At 31.5% G+C, this 12796-nt stretch overlaps 1 protein-coding gene across 2 annotated transcripts in view; it reads right to left on the reverse strand.

Annotated features, from left to right (window-relative positions):
* LOC106471160 (chitinase domain-containing protein 1-like) overlaps positions 1 to 12561 on the reverse strand; it is a 21875-nt gene extending 9314 nt beyond the window's left edge. The window contains exons 1-6 of one of the 2 annotated variants that reach the window (XM_013931748.2): positions 12499 to 12561; positions 10335 to 10454; positions 8431 to 8589; positions 7245 to 7422; positions 3945 to 4051; positions 3134 to 3195 (exon numbers count right to left, since the gene is read on the reverse strand). In XM_013931748.2, coding sequence (XP_013787202.1) covers positions 3134 to 3195; positions 3945 to 4051; positions 7245 to 7422; positions 8431 to 8589; positions 10335 to 10436 — 608 coding nt within the window. In that variant the 5' untranslated portion in view covers positions 10437 to 10454; positions 12499 to 12561. Of the gene's footprint in view, positions 1 to 3133; positions 3196 to 3944; positions 4052 to 7244; positions 7423 to 8430; positions 8590 to 10334; positions 10455 to 12426; positions 12446 to 12498 lie in introns of those variants that run through there. The other variant, XM_022399772.1, reaches the window with a different exon arrangement.
* Positions 12562 to 12796: the final 235 nt, after the last annotated feature.

Consider the following 12796-nt stretch of genomic DNA (forward strand, 5'->3'; position numbering starts at 1 on the left):
GTCGTACAAAATACTGCTGCCACTTCGTATCATGGAATACAGTAACGGTATATTGTCGTACAAAATACTGCTGCCACTTCGTATCATGGAATACAGTAACGGTATATTGTCATCATCGGGACAAAACCTTGTCGAAACGTTGTACATTTGCTGTTATATTAAAGTTTTTCTTCATTACCCATTCAAGCCGTCTCCAGCCATTATTAGTGTCAAAGTGGGTTCCTCGTTATCGAATGTGAAATTATTATTAAAATGTGTATTAACATGTGAAATTATCAGTAACATTAATTCTCTTTACGAGGGTTGAGTCACTGTAACCACAGAGAATATACTGTAGCATTAAATGTAGTAACTGTATCTTTATGAAACTTGCCAAGCTTTTTAGTAAACATTACAAATCTTTTCTACACAAAAAATAGAATGTTTTAGTTAAGTATTTTTACTAAATATTTACCTGAGAATTATGAAACCTTTATTGAGTCAGTCCAAGTGCAAGGTGATTTTTATGTGAAGAATAAAAATACTTTTTTTTATCTTACAAGTTTCACATTTGATTTGCATAACCTCTAGAATCTCCTAAATAAATATCAAGTTTTTCAATAAAACTTTATTCTTTATCTGTTACTTTCTCTACCATAGCACTATATATGGGCTCAGTCTATTTGACCAACCTTGTAACCACCAATCAAAATTACAAAATAAATCTAATTTACGTTTCTTTTCTAGAATGAATGCATTTTGTAACAGACAGTTACGTATATTTATCCTAAGATATTCAAGTCCTAATGCATTTTGTAACAGACAGTTACGTATATTTATCCTAAGATATTCAAGTCCTAACGCATATTGTAACAGACAGTTACGTATATTTATCCTAAGACATTCAAGTCCTAACGCATATTGTAACAGACAGTTACGTATATTTATCCTAAGATATTCAAGTCCTAACGCATATTGTAACAGACAGTTACGTATATTTATCCTAACATATTCAAGTCCTAACGCATATTGTAACAGACAGTTACATATATTTATCCTAAGATATTCAAGTCCTAACGCATATTGTAACAGACAGTTACGTATATTTATCCTAAGATATTCAAGTCCTAATGCATATTGTAACAGACAGTTAAGTATATTTATCCTAACATATTCAAGTCCTGATGCATATTGAGACAGACAGTTACGTATATTTATCCTAAGATATTCAAGTCCTAATGCATATTGTAACAGACAGTTATGTATATTTATCCTAAGATATTCAAGTCTTAAAGCATATTGTACCAGACAGTTACTTATATTTATCCTAAGTTATTCAAGTCCTAATGCATATTGTAACAGACAGTTACGTATATTTATCCTAACATATTCAAGTCCTAATGCATATTGAGACAGACAGTTACGTATATTTATCCTAAGATATTCAAGTCCTAACGCATATTGTAACAGACAGTTACATATATTTATCCTAAGATATTCAAGTCCTAATGCATATTGTAACAGACAGTTACTTATATTTATCCTAAGATATTCAAGTCCTAACGCATATTGTAACAGACAGTTACTTATATTTATCCTAAGATATTCAAGTCCTAATGCATATTGTAACAGACAGTTACTTATATTTATCCTAAGATATTCAAGTCCTAACGCATATTGTGACAGACAGTTACGTATATTTATACTAAGATATTCAAGTCCTAACGCATATTGTAACAGACAGTTACGTATATTTATACTAAGATATTCAAGTCCTCTAACCTTCTCGTAACTGCTTTCACTTAATTGTATATATATTGATCTTTGAAATATATGTAACTACTAAACTTGCATAACAAGGCAATAAATCACCCAGCAAAAGCACATTGCAAGTTAGGGTAAATAAAGTACTGAACTACATCATGCATGAGCAGCTCACACACACACTCTGCTCACAAAGAAATGTCTTTACATATTCTTATCTTACCTGATAAGTATTTAATTTTTACATTTTACTTACTTTTATAACAATAAATAAAAATTTAATACATATGTATTACTCTCGAAGTTGGAATAAAAGCTAACCCTAATTTTTTGTAGGTTTCTAGTTGATTATTTCAAATTTTCAATACAGAATACAAAATAATAATATGCACAAAGAATACAATCTCCTGTAATTATTATACTTTAACTAGCTTTCTAAATTTGCTATAATTCCTTTGGCTGGTCTAGATGACTCGGCAATAGCAAAGAATAAAACTGTAGGTATAATAATTCAAAACCTATCATCAGAATGACCTAACCCTAAAGAAATTAAAATCTTCTCTTTCTATTGGTTACAAATAATCCAAAAGCAAATGTCAGAGAAAATTACTGACGTTTTTTGAAAGAAAGGATATGGTAAGTGGGTTTCACTTTCTGGTTTATATATCAGTATAGCAAGAAGATTGGAGACTAAAAAATCTATAAAATTAGATTATACCTTAGCAATACCTATATTATAAGTATGTAATCTGTATTAAACCCTAGAAGCTAAAATAGGGATAGAAAGAATATCCAAACTGGACAATTTAGTGTGAAAAAGTGTCACATGATACAGAAATGAAGACAAAAAATTTATCTAAATATTTTCGTTTGATATTAAAAAAATCAAAACTTAGACAACGGGAAATTTTGAATCATAAACCATGTTTCAATGGTAAATTTATTGACATACATTAATGAAAAAACAATTTAATTAACATTTACTGGTTTACAAAGTTAAAGAACCTCAGTGAATCCATACACCCTCAAGTGGATATAACCTCAACTTTATCACAGTCAGTTTTTTAGATACAAAGACAGAATCTTAAAAATGCAGTGTTCCATGGTTGTCTATCAATATAAATGTGTTGAGTATTGTTGGAGGAATTATGTCAATCCAAGATTTTCATCACTGAATATACACATTAAGAATCATACATAAGTTTATATATATATAATCAGTAATCCACTCAGGAGCTTCATTATTTTAAGCAAACACACAAAATGAGAATTTCTCAACATCAAGGAATTGCTACTATTTCAGAAACTAAGCAGAACTGATTAAAAACCTTAAAAGACTTTGGAATGTAAACAAAAATCACTTCAAAATATGTTAAAACTGTTTACTCACTCTTTCATCTGTCCTCCTAACATGCTCCATAGTTCGACAACATATCCGTCAAAACCACTGACCTGTAAACAGTAAAATTAACATATCAAACTAAACTTGTACACACATAAACAGTAAAACTGCTATATCAAACTATACTTGTACACACGTAAACAGTAGAGCTAACATACCAAACTATACTTGTAAACATGTAAACAGTAAAATTAACATATCAAACTAAACTTGTACACACGTAAACAGTAAAATTAACATATCAAACTAAACTTGTACACACTTTTACTGTTTATGTGTGTACAAGTTTAGTTTGATATGTTAATTTTACTGTTTACTTAACATATCAAACTAAACTTGTACACACATAAACAGTAAAACTGCTATATCAAACTATACTTGTACACACGTAAACAGTACAGCTAACATACCAAACTATACTTGTAAACATGTAAACAGTACAGCTAACACACCAAATTATACTTGTACACATGTAAACAGTATAGCTAACATACCAAACTATAATTGTAAACAGTATAGCTAACATACCAATCAATACACGTAAACAGTACAGCTAACATACCAAATTATACTTGTACACATGTAAACAGTATAGCTAACATACCAAACTATACTTGTAAACAGTATAGCTAATATACCAAACAATACACATAAATAGTATAGCTAACATACCAAACAATACACGTAAACAGTACAGCTAACATACCAAAGTATACTTGTAAACACATAAACAGTAAAGCTACCATATCAGAACAAGATAAGCAGTGAATAATGTTTCTACTGATTCATTCTTACATACCTTCCCAAAATCCACCAGCAACTGAGATACCTCAAGTTGACTGTTTACAGAAGTAAACAGCTTTGACAAGGAAGTGTATGTCCAGGACTCAAATATGACTCTTGGAACTGACAAAGAAAGAAGATTACTAATAAAAAATTGGTGCTAGAAAACCATGCTAAAACAGATGAAGTAAGTTTTATTACAGAGAAAACATTAAATTATGATATTAAAGTAGAAAACAATTACCTACAGCTTAATCTAGGTAAATCAGCTAATAATCCATGTATAATCCAACTTATGATGTAATATCCAGATATAGAAACCACTGCCAAGTAGTTAGAACAGCTTAATCTAGGTAAAGCAGCTAATAATCCAACTTATGATGTAATATCCAGATATAGAAACCACTGCCAAGTAGGTAGGACAGCTTAATCTAGGTAAATCAGTTAATAATCCACGTATAATCCAACTAATGATGTAATATCCAGATATAGAAACTAGTGCCAAGTAGGTAGGACAGCTTAATCTAGGTAAATCAGCTAATAATCTACGTATAATCCAACTTATGATGTAATATCCAGATATAGAAACCACTGCCAAGTAGGTAGGACAGCTTAATCTAGGTAAATCAGCTAATAATCCACGTATAATCCAACTTATGATGTAATATCCAGATATAGAAACTATTGCCAAGTAGTTAGGAAGCTTAATCTAGGTAAATCAGCTAATAATCCACATATAATCCAACTTATGATGTAATACCCAGATATAGAAACTACTGCCAAGTAGTTAGGACAGCTTAATCTAGGTAAATCAGCTAATAATCCACGTATAATCCAACTTATGATGTAATATCCAGATATAGAAACTACTGCCAAGTAGTTAGGACTGGTGTAACATCCAAGAGAAAGAAGCTATTGCCAAATAGAAGCAAAATTCTTTTTTGTTACGGCAACAGAAACTAAACTGATTTTATCCAATGATTGAAGTAAAATTTGGTATGCTTTGATGCCATAGACTTAAAACGTGTTTTGTTAAAAAAAACAAAAAAGTTTGGCCTTTTTTTACTATTAAACTCGTTATAGTTTAGCCACTGATCAAGGTTGTGAAAAACTTTCTTGTAGCATAAGTAGCAAGCCATGTACACTGTACTTCATGTTGCATACCATTATGGTACAGATATTACTACCAGCCATTACCGATGTACACTGTACCTTATGTTGCATACCATCATGGTACAGATCTTACTACCAGCCATTACCCATTTACACTATACCTTATGTTGCATATCATCATGGTACAGATCTTACTACCAGCCATTACCGATGTACACTGTACCTTATGTTGCATACCATCATGGTACAGATCTTACTACCAGCCATTACCGATGTACACTGTACCTTATGTTGCATACCGGTATGCAACATAAGGTACAGTGTACATGGGTAATGGCTGGTAGTAAGATCTGTACCATGATATCATGGTACAGATATTACTACCAGCCATTACCGATGTACACTGTACTTCATGTTGTATACCATTATGGTACAGATATTACTACCAGCCATTACCCATGTACACTGTACCTTATGTTGCATACCATCATGGTACAGATATTACTACTAGCCATTACCCATGTACACTGTACCTTATGTTGCATACCATCATGGTACATATATTACTACCAGCCATACCCATGTACACTGTACCTTATGTTGCATACCATCATGGTACAGATATTACTACCAGTCATTACCGATGTACACTGTACCTCATGTTGCATACCATCATGGTACAGATCTTACTACCAGCCATACCCATGTACACTGTACTTCATGTTGTATACCATCATGGTACAGATCTTACTACCAGCCATTATCCATGTACACTGTACCTCATGTTGCATACCATCATGGTACAGATCTTACTACCAGCCATTACCCATGTACACTGTACTTCATGTTGCATATCATCATGGTACATATATTACTACCAGCCATTACCGATGTACACTGTACCTCATGTTGTATACCATCACGGTACAGATCTAACTACTAGCCATTACCGATGTACACTGTACTTCATGTTGCATACCATCATGGTACAGATATTACTACCAGCCATTACCCATGTACATTGTACCTTATGTTGCATACCATCATGGTACAGATCTTATTACCAACCATTACCCATGTACACCGTACTTCATGTTGCTTTTTCTATTTTCAATGTCATTTTACATATTCTTGTAAGTTGATCTGTCCAACATTGTACTGAACTCCAAACCAGTAAGTGATTATATATAGACGATGACAACACAAACTATTCTCTACTCACAGTAAGTCTGGGGTGATCTTTGGTAGTCTAGGTAATCATAGAGAAGCCAGTAACCATGATAACACAAAGTATTCTCTACTTACAGTAAGTCTGGGGTGGTCTTTGGTAGTCTAGGTAATCATAGAGAAGCCAGTAACCATGACAACACAAAGTATTCTCTACTTACAGTAAGTCTGGGGTAATCTTTGGTAGTCTAGGTAATCATAGAGAAGCCAGTAACCATGACAACACAAAGTATTCTCTACTTACAGTAAGTCTGGGGTGATCTTTGGTAGTCTAGGTAATCATAGAGAAGCCAGTAACCATGACAACACAAAGTATTCTCTACTTACAGTAAGTCTGGGGTGATCTTTGGTAGTATAGGTAATCATAGAGAAGCCAGTAACCATGACAACACAACACATTTCTCTACTTACAGTATGTCTGGGGTGATCTTTGGTAGTATAGGTAATCATAGAGAAGCCAGTAACCATGACAACACAAAGTATTCTCTACTTACAGTAAGTCTGGGGTGATCTTTGGTAGTCTAGGTAATCATACAGAAGCCAGTAACCATGACAACACAAAACTATTTTAGCATTATAAGTCCATAAACTTTCCACTGACTCACTGGAGGACCAATACTATACTTCTTGATATAGTAGTAGTAAAAAAACACCACTGATGTGACTTTGTAGTGTGAAAAAAGTAAAACTGATGTTTGTGTGTACTATTAATGTAATTAAACAGATTTGTTCAGAAAATGTGGTAGTATAAACAAAAATGTAAGTTTCTGACTATTTTTGTGTAACATAATACAAAAGAAATAATACTGTTTAGCTTCTTTATCGTAAAAAAGTGAAATGTGTTTAAATTCTGATAATATTGAGATGATTATCAAGCGTGAATAATAATCCAAGTCCTGGGGACTGATATCAAACCTTTATCAGAAACATTTCAGCCAGCATCTAACTCTAGTAAACCAAAAATAATTTTAATTACCTATTTTTACTTTCTTGTTTGTTTTTCTAACTTCCGATATCCAACCTTTGTCGATATCATGTTGGCCTTCAATTCGATAACCTCCTTCGGGTTTTGGTTTCAGTTGTAACCAAACAGGTGACACGTAAGTAAACTTGGCTCCAAATAACTTAGCTATGTCATAACCATGACTGTTCCACTAACAGAGAAACAAACCAACAATTGTAATAAATGTAGATCAACTATTCTGATAAAATTGGTAATAGTAGATTAACTATGGCAATAATCTTGCTTATTGCAGGTTATATATTGTAATAATCTTGCTTATTGCAGGTTATATATTGTAATAATCTTGCTTATTGCAGGTTATATATTGTAATAATCCTGCTTGTTGCAGGTTATATATTGTAATAATCTTGCTTATTGCAGGTTATATATTGTAATAATCTTGCTTACTGTAGATCAACTATTGTAATAATCCTGCTTGTTGCAGGTTATATATTGTAATAATCTTGCTTATTGCAGGTTATATATTGTAATAATCTTGCTTACTGTAGATCAACTATAGTAATAACACCAGAGAGCAGAAGAGAATAAAAAAAAGAGAGAATCAGACAGTTAAATGTTAACTACTAGGTACGTTTTTCTATCCTGAAACACAACAAGTAAATAATTTCTTGTTTAAACTACACATCAGTTGGTAAATATGTCATGTTACTAGCTTTGAGAACTACGGTAAGTTTGAAAGAAACCTTTATGTTAAAGATGCCAATTGTTAATAAATATATTTATATGTAAAAAAGCAAAGAAGAAACTTGTCTCATTACACATAACAAAGAACCTCACTTGTAGGATGTCGATTCATATATACAGGAATTGCTTCAAGATATTTACTGAGACTACATCAACATCCTAATAACTCAAGAACCTGATATATAGGACTCTAAATAAATTTTAAATTCTTAAAAAAATGTTTTTCAAAACCATGCAGACAATAAAAAACAACAACAACACACACTACTTAGTTGGAGTAACAATAATAAAACAATTTACACTTCTTTTTCAAACCTAAAACTGTTTTGTCTTGTATGTCTTGCTAACTTACAACACACATATTACTAGAAACATTTTCATTTCTGTAATAAGTTAACACGTAAGAAAACCATCACATATTTTCCAACATTTATTCTGTATAAAAACTACTCACTGGTGTAACATATGCTATCACAGCTCCAACGAATTGACTTTCTGTAGCTTTGGGTACAGAGAAGGCTTTGTGTTCCTTTAAGATGTCTTTACTTTTAACATTTTGAGTCACCAAATCTCTTTCTACAACGGTCTTTACGGATGGTAGAGCTCCATCTACCTGTCAAAAGATAATATTTAATTCTTAACAACAAACACAATGTCTTCACTGCTCAAAGTAAAAATCCAGGAATGTGTAATATATGTAGCTAGGTTGTGTAAGAATAAAAGTCCTGGAACATGTAATATCTCTAGCTAGATTGTGTAGCAAGAAAGAAAAGTCCAGAAACATGTAATATCTCTAGCTAAGTTGTGTAGCAAGAAAGAAAAGTCCAGGAACTTGTAATATCTCTAGCTAGGTTGTGTAGCAAGAAAGAAAAGTCCAGAAACATGTAATATCTCTAGCTAAGTTGTGTAGCAAGAAATAAAAGTCCAGGAACATGTAATATTTCTAGCTAGATTGTGTAGGAAGAAAGACTACTTTGGCTATGATTTTGATGATCTGGTCTTTTAGGATACTATATTTGAGCTAATGTTTTATGCTACTCTAGATGAACTAGTGTTTCAGAACATTACACAAGAACTAGTGTTTTAGGACACTATAGATGAACTAGTGTTTCAGAACATTACACAAGAACTAGTGTTTTAGGACACTATAGATGAACTAGTGTTTCAGAACATTACACACGAACTAGTGTTTTAGGATACTATAGATGAACTAGTGTTTTAGGACACTATAGATGAACTAGTGTTTTAGGACACTATAGATGAACTAGTGTTTCAGAACATTACACACGAACTAGTGTTTTAGGACACTATAGATGAACTAGTGTTTTAGGACACTATAGATGAACTAGTGTTTCAGAACATTACACACGAACTAGTGTTTTAGGACACTATAGATGAACTAGTGTTTTAGGACACTATAGATGAACTAGTGTTTTAGGATACTATAGATGAACTAGTGTTTTAGGACACTACAGATGAACTAGTGTTTTAGTACACCATAGTTGAACTAGTGTTTTAGGACACTATAAATGAAGTAGTGTTTTAGTACACTATAGTTGAACTTGTGTTTAGGACACTATAGATGAACTAGTGTTTTAGGACACTAGAGATGAACTAGTGTTTTAGGACACTATAAATGAACTAGTGTTTTAGAACACTATAAATGAAGTAGTGTTTTAGTACACTATAGTTGAACTTGTGTTTAGGACACTATAGATGAACTAGTGTTTTAGGACACTAGAGATGAACTAGTGTTTCAGGACACTACAGATGAACTAGTGTTTTAGGACACTATAAATGAAGCAGTGTTTTAGTACACTATAGTTGAACTTGTGTTTAGGACACTATAGATGAACTAGTGTTTTAGGACACTAGAGATGAACTAGTGTTTCAGGACACTATAAATCTTCTGACACCTGCCCTCTGTTTAAAGACACACAAAAGCTAGTGTCAAGTGGCTCCTTTAAATCCTTCAAAACCCTTGGGTAAATATTATCTGGCCCATGAGTCTTGTTATTCTTTAAACTTCCCAATTTTTTGTTAACAAGCTCAGACTATGAAGTTATTAACCAACTGTCTTTTGATGAGTTAGTTTGGCCTGAAACTGATGGAAGACTTAATTTGATGATAAGCTATGTACATATGAAATGTGAAATCATAATAAGGTTTCTCTTGCACTGTAAAAAAAGACACAGAAATCATTCTTATCTATCTTCATCCTGTCAAAGTATTTTACGTAAGAGTAAAATACTGGAAATTTCAAATTTCATTACAAGTTTTTTCACTAGTGCTTTACAGCTTTCTTCTTGTTTTTTTTTTTTACTGATATTTAAATTAGGATTTAAAAGTATTTCCTACCTTTACTTTGGTTTTCTTTTCTTCACGGCTGGATTTTGAAAGTGTAGCATTTAAGTACAAAAAGCAAGATACTAAAACAGCAGCAAAAATAGTTAGCTGCATTTTTTCTTCAAATACAATCTGTAAAGAAAGAACAATATTATAGGAAAACACTTCAATAAACTTTCAAATTTAATGACCCATAAGTATGTTTATCTTTCAAATATAATAAGTACAAGAAATAGCAGCTTGCCCCTCCAGTGGCACAGTAGTAAGTCTGAAAGATTATAATGCTAAATAACAGATTTCAATACCCGTGGTGGGCACAACACAGATAGCCCATTGTGTAGCTATGTGCTTACCCATAAACAAAGAAAATAGCAGCTTTTGGATGTAGCTTAAGCAGTGTGATTTATCTGTGCAAGAACAATAGAACTTAGATACGCATTGTCTATTTACCTGAATAGCTTTACCAATAAGAAAAATGTTTTTAAACTAAGTTACAATATCAACTTCTAAACTTCATACAAGGCTAAGCAGATAACACTTATAGGCATAGATATTACTAACTTCTCAATTTACCTTTACGTTTGGGAATTTTAGGATATGGTGAGGAAGATAGACTGAATTAAATTTGTGATCCAATCAGCTGAAAGTGGATATATATCTTCCTAGGCCTTGTATTATAAATGAAGGTCCATTCTTAAGTAGATGAGTAGGGGGTTAATCTTTTCACGAATGCAAAGTTTTAAAAAGATGACTTTTGGATGAGATGAGATGGTTTTTACAAAAGGAAATAAATCAAGAATTGTAGTAAAATCAGCTTTACTAACATTCTATAAATAAAATAATGTATTCTTATCATTATAGTGAGTAAAGTAAGAACAGTATATTAATTTAGCTATAATCATTAATGGGTTGATTTTTAGTTCTGATCAATGTAGATAGCTTGCTTTGATCACAAGTTAATATAAATCATGTCCTTTTTTTAAAATAAACATATTACCTCCAATTGTAGTTCGAAGTATAATATAGTATTTTGTAATCACTAGTAAAGATTCACTAAATAATAACAAAAACATTCTGATCATGTTACTAAACGATGATACTCAAACACAATGAGCTTTCCCTGCATTTCTCCACAACTCATTCTAGACACCATGTTTTAAATCACTCATTTTTTTTAAAAAGTCTTTTATGTGGAACTTGTCAAGTGATTTCTGAAAATCCAGATATTCCAAATCTACACCTTTACCCTCAGCTATGTAGGATTAATAATGCAAGACTTTCCTCTAGAGAAACCACAGGACAACAAAACCAATGATGAAACTTGAAGTAGCTGATACTGAGGTAGAAAATGGCAAAGCAGACACATTTTGCCAACTTCTACTTATTAATAATAACATTGTTCATCATGGGTGACACTAACAATAAAATCCAATGCAATTATTATTCCACACTTGTTTTCAGGTTGAAAGAAAATTCAAGAACAAAATTTACCTTTTTAACTTATATTTTATCTTACAAACCAGTTTGTGAATATTTTTATATAGACTTCTTAGAAGAATATAATTTAAAATACCATGCATTGCTCAAGTTATAGCCAACCATTGGATATCTCTAGTATAACGACTTTTTTAATAATTAATTCACCAAGAAAAACTCATCACACTTTGTATTCATACAAACATTTAAATTTAAAAACTGGTGTTGCAAGAAGTGTGTAAATTGAAAGGTTTATAAATACGTTTTATTACATCGTGTTTTAGTTTTTGATGCTCGATTTAACTTATAATTATATTTTTTATAATTATTTCTTCATATTTCGTTCTTTATCAATATTAGTTCATAATGTCAACATCTCTCAGTAACTTTTGGCTAAAATAGCTAAATTTAGTAAAAGGTTGCGTGTGATTACCTTTCACTTTTTTGTAAATAAAAGTTTTAACTTCACAAGTTTTTATTCCTTACACTTAGTTTCTTTTAAAATGTAAACTATAAATATAAATAATGAACATCATAACATGACTTGTTCATTTCACTTTATAAGCACATTTTTTTATAAAAGGCTCATATTCTTAACTTAAAAAACATTTTAATAACAATAAAATACCCTTGTGTAATATTAAAATTATATTTTACATATAATTTCACAAATTAACAGTAACTTCTCCAACGTCCTTACATAAATTAAATTTAAAGCGGTATGAATCACGTTGCCAAACACGTAAACTCGAACGTTCCCAAACGTCACCTACAGGCTAGTAGTCACAAATATTTTCAACGAATTATATTACAGATTTATTTTCTTTTTATCAAAGGCAAAATTGAAAATATAACCTGTGAAGTGAAAAGAAAAGAATCTGTAATAATATCATTAAATAGTTGGTCCTCTATATATTAATTAGACACAAAACCATAATATTATTCAAACACTTAAACATATTTATGCTACTACATGGTGAGTTAAAAAGTTTCAAAAA

The sequence above is a fragment of the Limulus polyphemus genome, unplaced genomic scaffold (assembly GCF_000517525.1).
Source record: "Limulus polyphemus unplaced genomic scaffold, Limulus_polyphemus-2.1.2 Scaffold4446, whole genome shotgun sequence".
NCBI classification, from domain to species: domain Eukaryota; kingdom Metazoa; phylum Arthropoda; class Merostomata; order Xiphosura; family Limulidae; genus Limulus; species Limulus polyphemus.